Source organism: Lingula anatina, chromosome 4 (genome assembly GCF_051362555.1).
Source record: "Lingula anatina isolate TDL-2025a chromosome 4, LinAna3.0, whole genome shotgun sequence".
Lineage (NCBI taxonomy): Eukaryota > Metazoa > Brachiopoda > Lingulata > Lingulida > Lingulidae > Lingula > Lingula anatina.
This window is the reverse complement of record NC_141770.1, coordinates 5,429,543-5,447,394: the sequence shown is the minus strand read 5'-3', so window position 1 is coordinate 5,447,394 and position 17,852 is coordinate 5,429,543. Positions and strand designations below refer to the sequence as shown.

Sequence of the window (17,852 nt, the reverse complement as noted above, 5' to 3'; positions counted from 1 at the left end):
TACACAGACAGCAAGACAAACTCAAGAAATGAGTACAATTTTTGCTCCTTGCAATTAGCGTCTCTGCTTGCAAGGACATCTCATGTGGCCCTTGCGACTCGCAAGGCAGACTTTCCTCTACTTCTACGACCTCCACGCAGGGGACGATCCTGAAATTCGTGCGTCCGGTTGTGACCGAGGCTTAATATTGGTCATACAACCAACTATGCGTTGGACCAGTGTTGGGCTAATGTGACGTTTGTCAATCTGGGTTGATTGCAATCAGAAAAAATTAAATGAAATGGTGATGAATATATTCTGAAAAGAAAAATTGCAAAATTTTGCAATGAAAAATATTCTTTGTGATTAATCAGCGGATGGCAATCTTATAACATTCTCATATTCATCGTCGAAAGTAACCCAAACAATAACATGAAAGTTACATGTAGTTATTTTTTAATGTTCGTCTCTAAATGATAATAACACATGTTTTATAAATATATCACAGTCCTTTTTTGCTAAAAAATTGTACCTTAATATTTTTTCTCTTTCTGGCTCCAATGGGATCTAGGCTTTTCGAGTGTAAAGCCAAAATATATTTCCGATTTCAAATTATGTTTACGGTGGTGGACAATTTATGGGGGACAAAGATCCCCAAAAGCATATAATATTCTACTCAATTGTTTAAAGGCATATATTGATTTCTTTTAAAATAGTAAATCAGAATCGGACCCCCCCCCCCCCACACACACAGACACGCACGCGCGAGGGCGCGCGCACACACACACACACACACACTCAGAGAGAGAGAGAGAGACAGAGAGAGAGAAGAGAGGAATACAGACACTGAAAGCTGATTTTTGTTGTATTGATGAAACCTTAATGGAAGAGATATAAGAGATTATGGAATAATAAGAGATTACGGAATCTATTTGCCTGAAAAGATGTTCCTGCTTTCGATTAAATTAACGTTTTTGATTAAATCAATGTCTTTTTTATTTCACTCTCATTATTGTGTGTGTGTGTGTGTGTGTGTGTGTGTGTGTGTAGGGGGGGGGGAGATACGTTGGGAGGTAATGGTCCAGGAGATTCGGGAAGTTGAATTTCGGATGCGCTCCATTGGGTACACTGATGCCCTTAAAGTACGGCTAATACTTGTAAATGATGCCCTAAAAGGCTAATAAATTTAGTTTTTATGTTTTGAGTTAGAGAATTTTAACAGCTATGCAGGTAGAAGATATAATTTTTGGGACATTCAAAGGCGGACAGTAACTGTATCACGTGGTGAAATAAACCGAAAAAGAAAACACTTGTGTTCCTAACAAACGTTGAAAGAGTGCATATACTGACACCCAAGCTTATATGAAAGTTTGTATATAGTGACACCTAAGCCAACTGATCTCTCGGGCGAGTAGCTTAGAATGTTAACATCAAAGAGAAGGGAAAACATAAATCAAACTTAAGTGTAACTATTATTTTACCTGGAAGTATTTATATTAGTAAATTGCCAAAGTTTGTAAGAATCCATTTAGACAAGAATTTCTGTTATAACAGTACCGAAGTCCACAGTGTTCGGCCTTAGATTCTGTCTCAACATGATTGTGACGGCGTCCGTAAATTTCATCACATTGTGCTTGCGAAGACCGCGATTAATGATAGAGGGCGCTTATTTGCTTATTTTCTTTTAGTTTCTTAAGGTAACATAACAAGCAATCTTAAAATCAGAACGAAACTTTTTTATTGAATGAACTTATTTCCAGCGAATTTTATATATTACGTTTTAAATATGTGCCTTTCCTTGATAAAAATTATTCACCGAGTTAAAATACATCTTTATAGATCAAATAAAACTATGTATAGAAACACCCAAGCTTTCGGTATATGCCCGGAAACTCTGCACCACGTGCTACGAGACATAAGGGTTTATTGACTATGAAGTGATTCGAAACATAAACGAAGATTGATTTCGAAATTAGTCCGACTTTGATACAATTCAATTCATTAAGCGATCGAAAAGAGTGAACACACGTAGCTACGTTGCATTATTTATTAATGAAATTTTCAACAATATCGGGAATTTGCAATGATGTGAATTTAATGAAATACAAAATCTCTGTGGAACATATGTGGAACAGTGCAGTTCAACTGGCGGTGTGTGCCACTGAGGCGAAAATATGGTTAGTCTTCACCAACTCACAGTACTTTCAACACTGCATCGCTTTTGTGGTTTACTGTACGAGTGTTCACGGTTATTTACGTTATGTTTATAAACGGTACTCAGAAAACTACCCAGTTTAATTATCAAATAGATTCTTTCTCTCTCAGTTATTTTTCATTATCATTAGCGTAGTTGTAGTAAGTCATACGGTGTAATGCACATTGAGTATTAACATGTTTTGTATCAATCGTTAAGAATCCAGGGGGATTCCTTCCCTTTCGTAGAACCTATCGACTTCCGTGATCATGTATTTCAAATCTTGAGACGTTTCTCGGAGGTCCTTTTTGAGTTGGTTAATGAACTTGGGGTTCTCGAAGTCTACCTCACTCTCAGCAAAGGCCTTGGCAAGGGTAGAGCCGTCTGATCCCACGGCGGACAAACCAACCTGGAAGCATATTAATTGATTAATTGTAAAATCTTTATCTATATCAAAATAATTAGAGGATGAAGGTAAGGATTGAGGTGCTGCTACACAAGAAACCTATGAGCTATTTTCACTACGTTTCTACTAGTTCTCTGTGCATGCACCGTGTTCTGTTGGTACCATGCACCGTGGTATGACCAGACGGCAATATGTGATAGTGACTTTTCTCTTTCACGTTAAGAATCTCTCTCTCTCAAACTCAAACTGAAACTCACGTCTCGGTCTATTTCCACCGCCAGGCTACGTGCATATATCCCGAAAAACTTTCTCATTGCTACTACTTTATAAGTTACTTCGAATATATAAACAGTTTGAAATAACATTTTATAAACATGTTTACTATTCTCATACGGGTAGTTGTAGTGATCAACGCCTATCAACAAGCTATATAGCCTACATTAATGCTACTCGTCTGAGCTTATCAAATCTTGAAGATACCGGTTACCACTGCCAGATTGAGGTGTCACCCGGTACATGTCACATAGGACAAGAGCAAAATAAGCAGGGTTAGTGAACTTTTGTACCCTTTGAAATAAAAATACTAAGATTAAGTCCACGCTTTATACGGATATGGGGGTGGGGGGATTATTTGTATTAAAATAAAGAGAATTTTGATATTGATACCCATTATATAACTTATATAAACCATATTCAAAAATTGAATTTCATTTACTGTAGTATTAAAAAAGTTCGAAATTCGAGATAATCATAGAGGGTTACGCTGGCGGTACGCGGTGATGGGGTACTGTTGGAGCCACAATAGTTAACACATTTTATGTCTGGTGTTTCGGCACAGACAAATAATCTGAAGCTAACAGAAGTAAAACTTTAAGTATTGAAAGTATGTGTTTAGTATTGAAATCAAAATTCATGGGATGGTAATTTCCACGTAAATATTTTGTTCTCTTTTTCAGTTATTTTCCACGCGTGTAAATCCCGCCTTTAGGGTAAAGTAAACCAAATTTTCAAATATAAGTCATTTGCAGGCCACAACTAACTGGCCTCTCCTCCAATACAGCTAGGCTACCTTTATCATACTGTCATATCTATTAAATCATGTCCAAATCCCCTACACTTACTGAAAACATTCCCCGTACAACCCAGCCGTGGTACGGCTTGAGGCTGAGTTCATAGGCTTTGGTGGCTGCCTCTGATACATCTGATAGCTCTGAACTTCCCGTGGACAGCCTGTATATGAACTCCTGGATGAAGTGAACTGACCTAGAAGAAGATGTGAGATAAACACTGGGTAATTTTTATGAAATAATATTTCTGCCATGGAATCCAGATGTTACGATTATTCATTCGTCTTTAACGAAAACGTAAGCACAACTGATACACATGTATAACTGTCGCTACGCCATTTTTAAAGATGTAATGAAAATCCTCTGCGATGTAGTTTGTTACTGAATCCAATATTTTGTGATTTCTTAGACAGTATTAAGTTAATATTCAGCGTATCTTTATTATGTGGAATGATAAAGCATATACCTTTTCATCCAAAGAAGAGCCTGGGTAACCGAGTCGGGAAGCTGAGTTTCGCCAGCATTTTTTTCTTTCAAAACTAACTCTTGAAGCGTTTTGGCGGACGGATTTAGGTCGTATTGAAGACTTATTTTCTGAAAAAAGTAAATGATTGATCAAAAAAGCAGTGACATTACTATGATGGGCGTAAAGGTCAGATAACTCAAGGGGTATAGTCAAATATTTATCTCCAGTCTCAAGATTGTGATAAGGAAGCACAAAACAATAGATTAAAAACAAGGCTTTTCATTTAATCAAATATGTGATATGAGATGATAAAATGAGTGAAAGATGCCTATTGTTGCTTACTTGGAAAAATAAATTCCCGTGACTCTTGTCAAATGGAATAAAGAAATGTGTCTCATTCTGTTTTTATAAATGATTGTGTTGTCTTGGGCTCATTATACCAGGTAGCCCACACACTTATCCCTCCAACGCCAACACACTACTCATATAATGGTGCGTGTATAGGACCTACATGTACTGATTATTAGAGCTTTGATAGAATTGCATAGGATTTTGACCCACTTTCAAATTGAACCAAATGTTAAGTCAAGATGAAATGCACCTATTTCAACCTTACTTTATCAGTAAAGTACGCAAGTGTTATCTGCTAACTGTAGCTGTGTGACACACACGAGGAACACTTTGCACCCAGTGAGTGTTGGGGACCGAGAACTGATAAGCTATCCTTACAAGACAGTACGAAGTAATTCAACACAGGGAAGAAATGGCGAATGGATACTTAGTTAAACAACCATTGGTGATCATAGTCACAGTTAACACTATGTTGCAGTATCAACTGAAAAATCAAATTTAAACACAGAAAATCTGGTGTAATTTCTACCAAGTTGTGAACTACCTGCACTGTTGTTCAAAATCAGCAGGTAAAGTACTTGTCACTTGGGCTTCATTTGAACTTTGTGTATATTTCTGACATACATTATGATGACTTACTCTTATGTTTCCGTTAAGATCCATCTTCACTGGTGAAAATGCAGCAGAATTAAGTTTATCTGAATAAAATTTAACGTCATTATCAGTTTACTCGGAAATTATAAAGGTATTAATAAATTGGAAATATTTGTATATAATTGACTTTAATCAAAATCATAATCTATGCTTTTCTAAGGTTACAAGCAATCATTTTTGTATAAAAGATTTACGCTATTTCATCTTTAAAAATCGGTGCTTACAGACATGAACTGCTAATATATCATTTACAAATATACGCAACTCTCTATATCTGTAGATAAACAATATTTGTTGATATTTGCTCAATGTTCTTCTTGAATAAACAAAGACTGCATAGACTTACACTTCGTGGACACCTACCAAATATCGATACAACTTGTTTACAGGCTTGTAAGAATGGATTGACCGGGATTCCGCCACCGCTCTCCAATTTGATGTCTTTGAACCTAATATGGTAAGATGCATCATTGTCGTTAAAGACATCGGTAGTAGTAACGGCGATCACAAAAAAATATAAATAAATAAATGAATAAATAAATAAATAAAAAATAGCATGAACAATATTCCTTCAAAACCTCAAGTCATGAAAAGCGTATGTGTGTGTGTGTGTGTGTGTGTGTGTGTGTGTAACATATATGTTTATCAAAAGCAAATATATTTATCACAAGTACGTAGTTATCTTAACGTTATTCTGGTGCACTCAGGCACTCCATGGTACTTCAAATTAAATTTTGCTGTTTTTTTTCTGGATTACTCTCCATTACTCAATTAAAAAGTTTATTTCAGTACTTACAATTCTATGATGAAACAGCATTGTGTATTCAAGAAGTAAAAATTAAATACTATTTCAATGTTCTCAAATATGATAAAAATTGACTGAAACATCTCGTTTCATCTTTAAACGTCCCTTTATCGAACCTTGGCTTCATTTTAGAAAAGAAAGTTGGTATTTCAATCGAATCGCCTGCTTTTTCGTCGATTGAAAGAGTATTTCTGGTGAGCGGCTTAATCTGCTCTTGTCCGAAGCGGAACGGGTTGTGGCTGCCAGCCGGCCCTGCCTTTCTCCGCGATTCGACATCATCAAAATGACCAGGACGTTGGCCTTGGTGCCCCGCGTTAAACCTAAAGTACAATAAACCATTTATTGCTTCACATCACTATAGGTTTGATCCATAAACAGAGGGAACATTTATCATGTTCCCTTTACTTGAGCGGGATCTCTTTCTTACTATAACCCCCACATTACATTAAATAACTCTTTATAATACAACCCCGGGAGTAGGGCACAATGGACTCACATCTTCGGATAACGCGGTCTGTTCAACTGCTACGGAGATTCACAAGTTCTATGTCTTAAAGTAAGCACACGAAAAAGAATGAAACGTTGTTACTTCAACAGAATATAGTTTGCTAAACTAAAAGTTACATGGTACAATAAAGACCCCTTCTCAGCCTGAACTCAATCTCCTCTCCCCTTCTAGTCTCTCTCTTCTCTTTCAAGTCTCCTAGTCACTCCAGTCTCCTTTAAGATTTTTTAAGTTCACAGATTTTTATGCTTAACTTTATCAGTTAAATTGTCAGTCAGATAATTCATTAACTGATTGGTTAATTCAAACACAAGTCTACCCTTTTATGGTGGGCACTTCCACTAATTCCATGTAATCAAGATCTAACGGATTATTTGCTTGAAACAAAGGACATTGAAATTTGAACTGCTGGGTATGAAATATTATCTAAAGCTACTTATACATCTTACTTCTCGTGTGTGAAGTTTATCAGTCAGATAAATACTTCCACTGATTGAATTAATACCACACCAAGTATGAAACATTCGAAATATCACAATTTTTTTCAATACTGTGGTCCCTGATAATGTGACAATTACCGGATTGCAATTAGTCACCCCGACATTATTTAATAATAATAATTTTTCAATTCAATTCAGTTCATCTCTGGTACTGGTACATAGATTATCTGACCATCTGATATATGTTCTTGTACAATATAATATACAAACAACAATGCAATAGGTGTATTAGCATTCTCTAATTGGTAATTGTGTTGCCAGTTTGTGAATGAACAAACATATATCTTTATATAATGAACAGATATACTAGTTAAATTCCTAATAAAATGTTCAAGCTAAGTGGTGAGATATAACTTCTTGGTGTGATTATAAATTTACCATAAACACATGTCTTGAAGCATACAGCTACATCATATGTTACACAATATGGAGTGGTTCAAATTTTAAAGAGAGGGAAGGAGAACTACAATTACATAAAGAAATAGAAAAATAAATAACACAGTTACACAGATATAAATAGTGATTAAGTTAATTTAGCCACTGTAGGCCTATTATATTTTTAAATACACCTAAAACGGAAGTTGCTTTGTTTGTTTACAAATTTATCATTATAAACACAAGATAGAAAATACATGTGTATATTACATATGATACAAATAACTCTAAATTACTAATTTGCCGAGATACTAACACTTAATGCAAACAACAATACTTACTTGTGAGACGGTGGTAAAATCGAACCCCTTCCCTTGAGCTTCAACGTATTTTCACTGTGCGGCAACAGGGCAATAAACACCAAACAGAAAAAAGCCGTCGTCATTATTGGCACTATAGCCAACTTGGTCTTTTGGCCTAACCCTACCATGTTTGCTCCAGCTCAGAACTTAAATGTATACTGAACAAATAACGTTAACTGGCCTAGCTAAACCCTTGCTCACTTAACGAAAGACAAGTGAGCAATGCGAATACGTCCTTGCACAGGTGGTTATTGTGACGGCAGCGTCAAAGTTCAACTTGCATAGTGCCGGCAAATCCACTCTCCCACCTGCCCCGTGGTAACTCATTAACGAAACTTAGTGATTATCAAACGCGCTGGCAATTTTCCTCCAAGATTTGGAGGTCATCTAATGCAATCCAATCTCTTTAATTGAGGTGCAGGAGCCACTTTATTGTTAACAATATCTTCGAATGCCTCATCAGTGTTGTTCTCGACCCGCCCGGGTTTCAGGGACACTGCTTGTCACTGAGGCATGGGAGAGGGAATAGAACGACAGGAGTCTGAAATTTTCTTAGCGCTCTCTCTCTCTCTCATCTACAGAGTTTTGTCTCCCCCTATAATTTCAACTCGATCTCTCTTAAATACCAATCCTGCACTAATGGACTTGATTCCTTTAATCTTAATTGAGGTTCAGAATTATCAGTTCTTATGATTGAACAGAGATTAAGGATATAACCTGGTATAAAACCATTAAAAGGTTTAAGAGCATAATCTGGGTGGAAAGTCAATATCACTCTAACAACATGCCATGGTTGCAAAGGTGCTAGTTTATTTTGTCACTTCACGAATTTGCCACGCATTATTTCGTGCACCAATTTCAAATATTCCTAATTTTTTTAGATATCAACTTGTACCAGTAACTATACCAGGTCGTTATCGTGTGGTTCAAGGTTATGGCTGCTATCAGTGCCACTCACGTGCACACAGGTATAGCCGGGGCCTAGCATACTCAGTGGCCTGGGTTATCTAAAGAAGGCTGGTGTCTCGTAATGGGGTTGATGCTATGTGCACCAACATGTGCGCAGTGCTCGGAGCCAATATTCAGTGTGTTACGATACCAAACCCAGGACTTGGTTACATTTTTAAAATTTAAAAAATAAGATATTTTTCTGAAAAGTGAAGGAAAATGAAACAAGTTAGCTGGGTTTCTTGCAATTGTTAATTGATACGCATCCTGGTGGCAGTCAATTCCGTTTACATATATTGTGTTTACTTGAAATGTTTTAAACCACGGAAAAGATTTAAGTTGGTTAATATGTAGAAAGTGATCTGGGAATTATTTCGTTTCAACAGTCCAAGAAAGTCCATGGTGAAACGATTTGCTTTTAATAATTTGCAGACACTCTGTAGATAAAATCTGATGAGGATAATGATTATACGAAAGAGAAGAAAGAAAGATTAAAGACAAACAAAGAAAGAACCGCCGACCCGACACGAAACAAAAAAATTAAAAAAAAAAAAAAAGAAAAAGAAAGAAAGAAACAGGTTCAGATGATTGGGTTTCCAGACAGACTTCTTACATCTTTTACCATATCATATTAAAGGGACGGATCTAGGATTATTTAAAGGGGGGTGTCCGTTTATTTAAGGCATGGCAGGCCTCGGATACAAAGCCGACCCTGGCCCCCATTGGCGTCGGGTTCGGGGCCCGCTGAATGACCCCGAAACTTTTTTGGTGTTTTGGAGGGCAAACGTTGCCATTTGATAGAGAGCTAGCCAAAATTCTAATTTCGATAGGGGAATATAAATGTGATTATTTTTTTCAGAAACCAAATCCCCCCCCCCTCCCGACCCCCATTCGGCACTGTATGGCGTGATGCTCTACCCGGAAAGCTACTGAATCAATCAAGTTTGGTCGCTTTAAGCCTGCCCGGAACGTTCCTAGTTAGATGCTTTTATTTTCATTTTGCTTTACACTGAGATTATACTAGACTCCACCTGTGACGGTAAAGAGCACGATGAGAGCCAGAGCGGTACACACCTTGGCGGTTGAAGTTTTGAGTTGGCTTTGCCTTTTCAAATGTCGACTGTGGAGTTGCCCCGGGTACTGCATGACCATATGATCAGTCTTGATAAGCAGGGGGGTAAGAATATGAGGGGGTTATAAAAAACAAAATGTATAATTGGGTAAAGCAATAGTGTCTTTGTGACTTTCGAAAAATAAAAAATAAAAACACATCTTGATGTTTTCCCGCCGAGAAGAAAGTACTTATTTTTGATGAAAGGGCAATACTTTGTTATGTCGTGCAGACTACCGACTGCGCCGTTAATGACCCGCCCACCATTCGTAGGTACATGCATGTGTTTCTTCTTATAGTAATCAAACGCAAATTTTAGAACTAATTCCTAGCAAAAATGTTAGATTGAACATTCTAGAATTCAAACCCACGTAGAAGTGTCTAGCTGTCTCCAAGTTTCCCTGGTAGGCGTCGAGTCAAATGTACACTTTCTACCATCTCACAGAGAGGGCCAGTTTGGATGTGCATTTCAAGAGGAGAATCTTTGTGTTTTTTTCTGAAACCGAAGGGGAGTCACGTGATCCCCCTGACCCCCCTGACCCCACTTTACTATGTGAGCAAAAGTGCGTAAAAAACGGTTATTTCAACCTATATTCCCAACAGACCAGCCGAGGGAGACGCAAAAAATTTTGTTAGCCCAGCTATAGATATATAGAATTTTTTTATCCTCTACAAGATGTTGAATGGGTATTTCTCTTTTTTGTACGAAATTCATGAAAATACAAATTTTATTCAATTAACTTTGGCTTTAATGTGAAAGCAAGCCACATTTCCCAGTGGTGAACAACCATAAAGGAATTTGAATATAATCCGCCCTGGTTCTGAATACCGCCAAATATCGATTTGAATAATTTGGTAGGCCCCTTGCCTGCCTTAAATTGATACTTTATACCATAATCTGCTATATCCATGTACAGTGGTTGTCACGCTACTAGGCAGGCAATCAAACAGATAAAGGTAGGATATCCCCATAATATGTGCCATGTGATTTTCTAATTGTGCACCCTGACTTCGCCAATGATGTCATACATACATTATAATAATAGACATACAGAAGTAAATATAAAAGCAAAAATTAAGTCTAGTTTTGAATATATTTGTTCTGAATATATTGGCATTAAGAAAAAGTTAACAACCTGAGTGTTCAATATCCGGTACAAGGATGCTTTAATTATTAACTGCTCTAAAATTTTATTTCAAAACTGGATTGGTGGTTGCGAAGATTCCGTATAGTGGAAACCAACCCTGGCAAAATATTCCTTATCAACACAAGACACTTTGATTGATTTTTGTTTAAAAAAAATTGTAAAATGCATGGATGGCATTATTAATAGCAATAAATGAATTAAAATAATTTTAAAATGCTTATTTTCAAGCCGACGCTATTTTTCGCAATTTACAGGCACCGTCTTTATATAAAGATGATAACGTGTCAGCGCGCGTTTCTGTTTAAAGCGAGCTTTACTTCTACTTGTTTTGATTTACAAAACCCAACAAAAATATATCCCTTTTTATTTTTACACCAAAAAAGTGTGCATTAATTGTGTGTTTTTATTGTAATTGGGACTCTCATAAATTGAAGACAATCTTTCACAGACCATTCATAAGTTATAAGGCAAACGCTGAAAGTCCTTTAGAAGTCATATTTGGGGGTTATTGACAATTTTGTGACCCATTGCAACTGATTAAATCAACATGGTCCTAAAGGAAAAGCAAAACATCTACACCGGATCCTTTGTCCCCGGATCCATCACCGGATCCCTCAATGGGTGTAACTTCTGGTTGGGTTACTGGAGGTAGGGTAGACTTGTCGCCCTTCAAGGGGTCAACCACTGGCTTAGTTGCGGCTGCAGGGGTGGGTGTCTCCTTCACAGGCACTCCAGGGGTCGGCGTGGGCTTGTTGGTGACCGGTTCCATAGAGACGGTGGGTGGTTCTACGGCGGTGGTGGCTGATGTGGTAACTGGTGTGGTGGTGGGGGCTGGGGTGGTCGAAGGGACGAAAGGATTTTCTGTAATAAATAAAGAGACGTACATCACAGCAGCAGGTAAAACAAAATACTAAATGCATCTACAATAGATGATACAATAGATGGGTAGCTCTCCAAACGTGAGGAGGTGATCCTAGACTATTATCACTGCTTTAATACCACACACTGCCTCCATACGTACCACACAATCCACAGTAACGTTCACAGTGGCCTTTAGCCCAGTCCTTGAACGCTCCACACGATTCCTTGGCATATTTATTACACTCGGTGGTCCCATCGGTATCTTTGCATCGGGTTTTCATTAGCTCGGCTACAATTAAATGATGAAGTTTACTACAACTTGTTCAAAAGATCAAGGAATCATACATGAGTTGGTAAATCAGGATGGACAGCGAATAAAAAATTGAAAAAGAAGATAGAAAAGAAGTAAGCCCGTTGGCAAACTTGCCCTTGGTAAACACAAAGTAAATAAACATTAAAAATGAAACATGAAGTCGAAGCTACCCACCATGGCAATAACCCCACTTCTTGTCCTGGTCATACTGACTGGTAGTTGAGCACCACGGGTAGTCAGCATTGCTCAGAATACAGCTGTCCACCTGCCTGCCTTTGTAGTTGAACGGGAACACGCAGGCGTTGCCATTGGAATTACCTTCGTTTGTGGCTGAAATAAAATGTGTGGAGTTTTAGGAATTGTCGGCACTTTTGATTACTGTTGTAGTAGAGCAGCAACACTGTGGTCGTTAACTTTCCTTCCTTTGTAACTGGATATGTTTTTGTCGAGCTTTTAAACTATTGCAATCACACGTCTATTTTATTGTTTCTTTTTAATAATCCATATTGTGGTAGAAAATTATTTTAAAGAGATTCAATTGACAAGTAGAAGTTAGTATGATTGGGTATGGGAATGGTCCCTTATTTATACTGTAGTCGTATTCACAGCAGATGATCCCCGGGCTTACTGATCCGCGGACCAAACATGTCTCACTCTATTAAAAAGCAATAACGAATAATCCCTGAATGGTCTCCCCGCCTCCACGCGCGCCTTCCCTGCAGGGGCCTAGCAATTAAAACTCAAAGCCGAAATTTAATCCGTGTGGAGGCGGGGAGACCATTAAAGGATTAGGCGGTGTTGCTTTCATGTAGAGTCCGCCATATTTGATCCGCAGATCAGTAGATCCGATGATCATCTGTTCTGAATGCGACCTATTGCCACTAAAACAAATCCTGTTGGACGGTGAATGGATTGTCGTATCGTTCAATGTGCTACCTGGCTGACTCCCATAATCACATGTACATCTCCAAGGATTGACAATTGATTAACAGTCAAGACAAATGCTATAAAAGATATTGTGTGTGGGTATACACAATAATTGTATATTTTGATTCACTTTTAAAGTTTAAATTTTTGTTTCTCTACCGCCGATTTTTTAAGGTAAAAGATAACTTTCTGAAATCCTGAACCTCAGTGTACATTAAATCATAAATGCCTTCGTCTAGCATGGTGAGTGCATGTAAAACGTAACTTACCACAGAATCCACAGCTTTTGGCACAGTTTTCCCTGGCCCAGGCGGACGTACAAATCCCTTGCCCGTAGTCAGCACAGTTAAATTGAATGTCGTAGCATCCTATATAAAATACAAATAATTAGCAAAACGAGGCATGATGTGCTTATCAATTAAATGTAGTAAATAAATAAGAAAATATCCCCAAACATCATAATTTCATATTGCTCAATCAATATACAGCAACAGAACTTATATTCATGTACTTTGCAGGCTGATTCAGAATATGTAGACCCCGTGGTCCACGCACATGGACCTTGCGTTGAGGAAACACAAAATAAATGACTTTGGTCCTAGTTTATCTTGCTGGACTGTTTGTATGTCGCTTTGGCTGTCGATCGTCTAATTCATGTTGCTATAATAATTTTGTTTTGGTGCTAATTCACCTACCCATACTAGCATCATTGTTGTTGTTGTCAGTGGTCTCTTTGATCTGGCTCGGTGGGATCTTCGACAACTCATCTCCACACACCAGCTTTCTACAGCACTCACCGTCAACCTGCAGTAACTTACAGTTTGGTGGGATCAGAGTGTACTCCGTGCAACTGAAAGGATACAATACATACAAAGAATTAATTGACACACAGATTACATGTAACAGGATGGATACAGCAGTCTTTGAATTAAATATTATTGACTTCATATTCCTAAAGTTCTACGAATAAAAAGGTTATATTTTTAGTCGCACATAAGAAAATTAGCTAATCATTAATTTAGAACCAAAGATTTAAGTAACATCATCAACTTGAAAACTACAAAATAATTACTACATTTATTTATTCTCATACAAAGAACATAAAGAGTGATATGAGTTTTCAGCGTTGAATTCTGACTTATGGTGACAATCACTTAGCATCCAACCTAACGCTATTTCTACTTGACACAGTTTTCAGTTGATGGATAAGTTCAAAATGCTGTGTCAACAAAGACCAAATTGGTGCTAATTTAGGAAGCATGTTACCCTTTTTTCATTTTCAAAATGTCTTTTAAGAAACATTTTATAACTCCCGAAAAAACCAAGAAGACCAATTAACCCCGCCTGTCTAGACCCATTTGACCCTGTCCAACCATTGATACGTACGCGCTCTGGCATGATATGAGGCCACGCTTGGCGTCCGTGCATTTACACTTGTAGTTACAACCTTCGTACCACTCCTCGTCTTGGTCGTGCCATGTGCCGTTAGAACGACATTTCGCTAAATAATAGGTGGTGATAAACACTCTAAAACAGGGCATGCCTACATATGAACATGCTGTCATATCGTCACATTACATCCACTGTTTACACTAGCAATAATAACCTTGCAAAAATGCCAATAGTCAGTTGCTTTAACCTCGATTAAGCATTTTGCAGTAATATCTACAAAACTATTTTGTTTTAATTTATTTTATACCGTTTATCTTTATTTGTACATAAAGTGTACATATTACCTGAGTTTCATACTTGGTTAAAATAAAGAGGATATCTCTGTATAATTAATGAACGGTTAGTAGCAATATAGAAATTTTTAGAATTTGGAGAAAAAAATAAGCAATCCATTTATCCTGACCTTCCCAGTCGCAGGACAGTTTGGGGCAGGCCTCCCCGGAGACGTCCACTAACGAGCAGTCCTTTGGAATGTGAGTGTACTGGGGACAGCTAAATGTGAACAAGCCGTATGGTGAGTTTGGTCCGCAGTTATCATAGATATTTTAAGACATGGAAAAGTGTGTGTGTGTGTGTGTGTGTGTGTGTGTGCTAAAGGGATGCCTACCTTTAATGAACTTTTAATAAAAATACCATCAGAAAAACGTGGGGTTAATTTACTGTTTCGACAAACTTTTAACTTTACAATACCGGTTAAACGCATTTATAATATAATTATACTTCAAATGCATATTAATTCAACATTCCTGATAGTACAAATATTTACGCTGTATCTTAATTGTTGTTGGTATTGTTTCAAACATGCAGTACGTACATGCTGGTGCAGGAAGTGGCGTTATTGACTGCAGAGATACATTGACAGACGATGTCATCCGAGGGGTGCCATTCCTCGCCCTGTTTGTACTCCTCTCCGTTATGTTTGCACACTGTGAAGTCGGGGGCTGTGAAATGAAATAAGACAACATGAAAATACAATATACATTAATATCAAGACAATCGGAAGACGACGTAACTCAAAATAACTATTAAGAAAGCATTTATAATAATACATGTTCCCCTAGACAGAGGCTGGTATTTGTTTCACATTTTTCTCGTCGTCTAATCAAGAGCAGGATGAAACTCTACATTTAATACTAATTGATAAATGAATTGTTTCATGTTCATCAGGGGAATTATCTGAAACTCAAATGGACGATGCACAATAAGACGATTACACGCTTTACACCAGGTGGTTGAACAGCAGTGAGATTTCACGCAGAGAGCAGATAACACGGCATCGGGACTGCTCAGATATCAAGAACACGACTTAACGTTAAATTTTCACAGCTCTAGTAGGCCTACTATCTTTAAAGAATTGTAATATTTTTCAAATTACTAATATATCGTAAAAAAGAAAGTGAGTGTCCCTGTGAATTTTGACACAGTTTCTGTTTAGTAAAACGTTTGTGATGGAGCACTTTGCATGGTGCTACACACTACGAGTTTGGTTATTTTATGTTATTGATTCTAGTCACGAATAATAATAATAATCATAATTATTTTGCCAATTTGTCATGAAAATTAAAAAAAAACACAATTAATCCAAGTGATTCCCATATCTAATGATAATTAATCACATGAAATCATATTGAAAAAAGTATCATCAAATTATTAAGCGTTGCGTTGTATCAGTCAAAATGTCGGTGCACTTTGGAAGAAGAAATATAACAAAGCCAACGTCCCTCTCCTCATTACTCCTATCTCACTTACTATAACATAGTTTAACTCGAAGGTGAACTGTATATTTCAAAACCGAAAAGCATTAGAAAACACTAAGTGTGTTACTGGAAGAAGACTGACAAAAATAACCTAACGCTTTTGTTCTGCGAATAACCCATCAAACCATTGTCGGCAAAATATGAAAATACTCTCGCTCATCAGGAGAAATTAATTAAGAAAGGTATCCACAAAAACTGGCTTAGAAAAATTAACCAACAAAACTGAAATACAACTAACCTGCAAAAGCAGCCGAAGCACAAAATACCACAGTTAAAGCGAACAACATATTCGTCCTTGTCTTTTGAAGAGTCTTCTTACAGTGTCAGCGCGTGGATTAATATTGTCGTAATAGTCTATTGGTTATATATGTAAAGGCACGACTTTCTTGACCTCTCGTGACATTTCACTCACGCTGCAAACAAGGCATGTGGTAGTATTCCCATGTCCCTTAAATGGAATCGTTACTTATTTAAGACTGGTTGGAATAAATGAAAACCGTTTAAGCCTGAGCTAGAAAGCAGACGCTTGATATCAGTACGACTCTAATTCCTTTTAAAGGCAAAAAAAGCCTAGGTATATTAGGCAAAATAGCTGTTACCCGTTTCTTTAAAAAAATTGAAAATATGCGAAATACTTTTCATAATATCATTGACAATTTGTAGTAAAAATAAGCACTTTAGGACCCTGAAACTCCAGGACCCTTAGGGTTGCAGTGTCTCTGCTAGGATAGAAGATATTTTGGGTCCTACAGTGGAGATAAGATCTCTGTTTCAAGTTTACATTGGCGGGCATCTAATTTTTTTCTGTCGGAACACGTTAAAATAAATTTTTATCTTATCTTTACTTTGGCTGTTACCGTCTTCCGTGACTGTCTTACAAACTTCGGAGACAAAAGATGCGATGAGACTATGGTTTAGATCATACGTGTGTGTGTGTGGGGGGGGGGGGGGGGGGGGGGGGCTGTGGGGGGGGTCGGGGGGGGGCGGTGGAGGATGGATAAAAATAAGGTAAATAGTAAATAGGAAGACTGTCAGAAAATATCTACGGATCTGCCCTGGATAGGGTCCCTGAGGGTGAGCTACTCTTTACAAGTATGATAGTTTCATTGGGAACGAGCTCTGTGACTGTTGCATAATGTTACCTTCGTTGTGTAATATCAGCACCCCCATTAAGAATTCCTTCAATGCACTGAAGTACACCCATTTCAAACATTTAAAAATGGGGTAGATTTAAACTGTGGTCATATCACTTATAAAATGGGTTAGCTGGGTTAGCTTTCAACTTTCCAATATGTCTGGCGAGGGAGGTTAGTACAGCGGCACTACTGTAGCATGGGACCCAGTTCCCCTGTCCCCAAAAGACTGAGCCAAGATCATACTTTACAGGTTATTTTTTATTGAAACATTCATTTCAGATGCAATATAAATGATGTTTTTATCTATTCCCATCTCTTGTCATTAGAAAAACAAATTGCTTTAAAAGAATTATATGTAGCGAAAATACATATACAGGGGCAGATTCTATACATCTTATATTTACATTATATACATCATTACAAGTTTCAAAAACCTGAATGAAAAATTGACTTATCTATAATCTGCATTTAGTTAAAGGATACTGTGCTGAATATGTACAATTTATATGGCTACAGATTAAAAAAAAAGGAAATG

At 37.4% G+C, this 17,852-nt stretch overlaps 2 protein-coding genes across 4 annotated transcripts; both read right to left on the bottom strand.

Moving 5' to 3' along the window:
• Window positions 1-2,012: 2,012 nt before the first annotated feature.
• Window positions 2,013-8,265, bottom strand: LOC106158277 (pleckstrin homology domain-containing family A member 8). 3 transcript variants are annotated; one of them, XM_013534196.2, is made up of 7 exons: window positions 7,644-8,265; window positions 6,039-6,242; window positions 5,481-5,566; window positions 5,103-5,161; window positions 4,113-4,240; window positions 3,701-3,842; window positions 2,013-2,582 (listed from the first exon to the last, which is right to left on the bottom strand). In XM_013534196.2, the coding sequence occupies exons 1-7, from the start codon at window positions 7,790-7,792 to the stop codon at window positions 2,388-2,390; spliced, it is 963 nt and encodes a 320-aa protein (XP_013389650.2). In that variant the 5' UTR covers window positions 7,793-8,265; the 3' UTR covers window positions 2,013-2,387. The 3 variants fall into 3 exon arrangements, with proteins under 3 accessions (XP_013389650.2, XP_013389652.2, XP_013389651.2); XM_013534198.3 differs by lacking the exon at window positions 7,644-8,265 and adding an exon at window positions 6,547-6,735; XM_013534197.2 differs by lacking the exon at window positions 7,644-8,265 and adding an exon at window positions 6,419-6,661.
• Window positions 8,266-11,256: 2,991 nt separating this feature from the next.
• LOC106158279 (uncharacterized) lies at window positions 11,257-16,580 on the bottom strand. The gene is made up of 9 exons (XM_013534202.3): window positions 16,420-16,580; window positions 15,239-15,365; window positions 14,828-14,916; window positions 14,359-14,473; window positions 13,668-13,822; window positions 13,242-13,340; window positions 12,220-12,375; window positions 11,893-12,021; window positions 11,257-11,732 (listed from the first exon to the last, which is right to left on the bottom strand). The coding sequence occupies exons 1-9, from the start codon at window positions 16,466-16,468 to the stop codon at window positions 11,425-11,427; spliced, it is 1,227 nt and encodes a 408-aa protein (XP_013389656.1). The 5' UTR covers window positions 16,469-16,580; the 3' UTR covers window positions 11,257-11,424.
• Window positions 16,581-17,852: the final 1,272 nt, after the last annotated feature.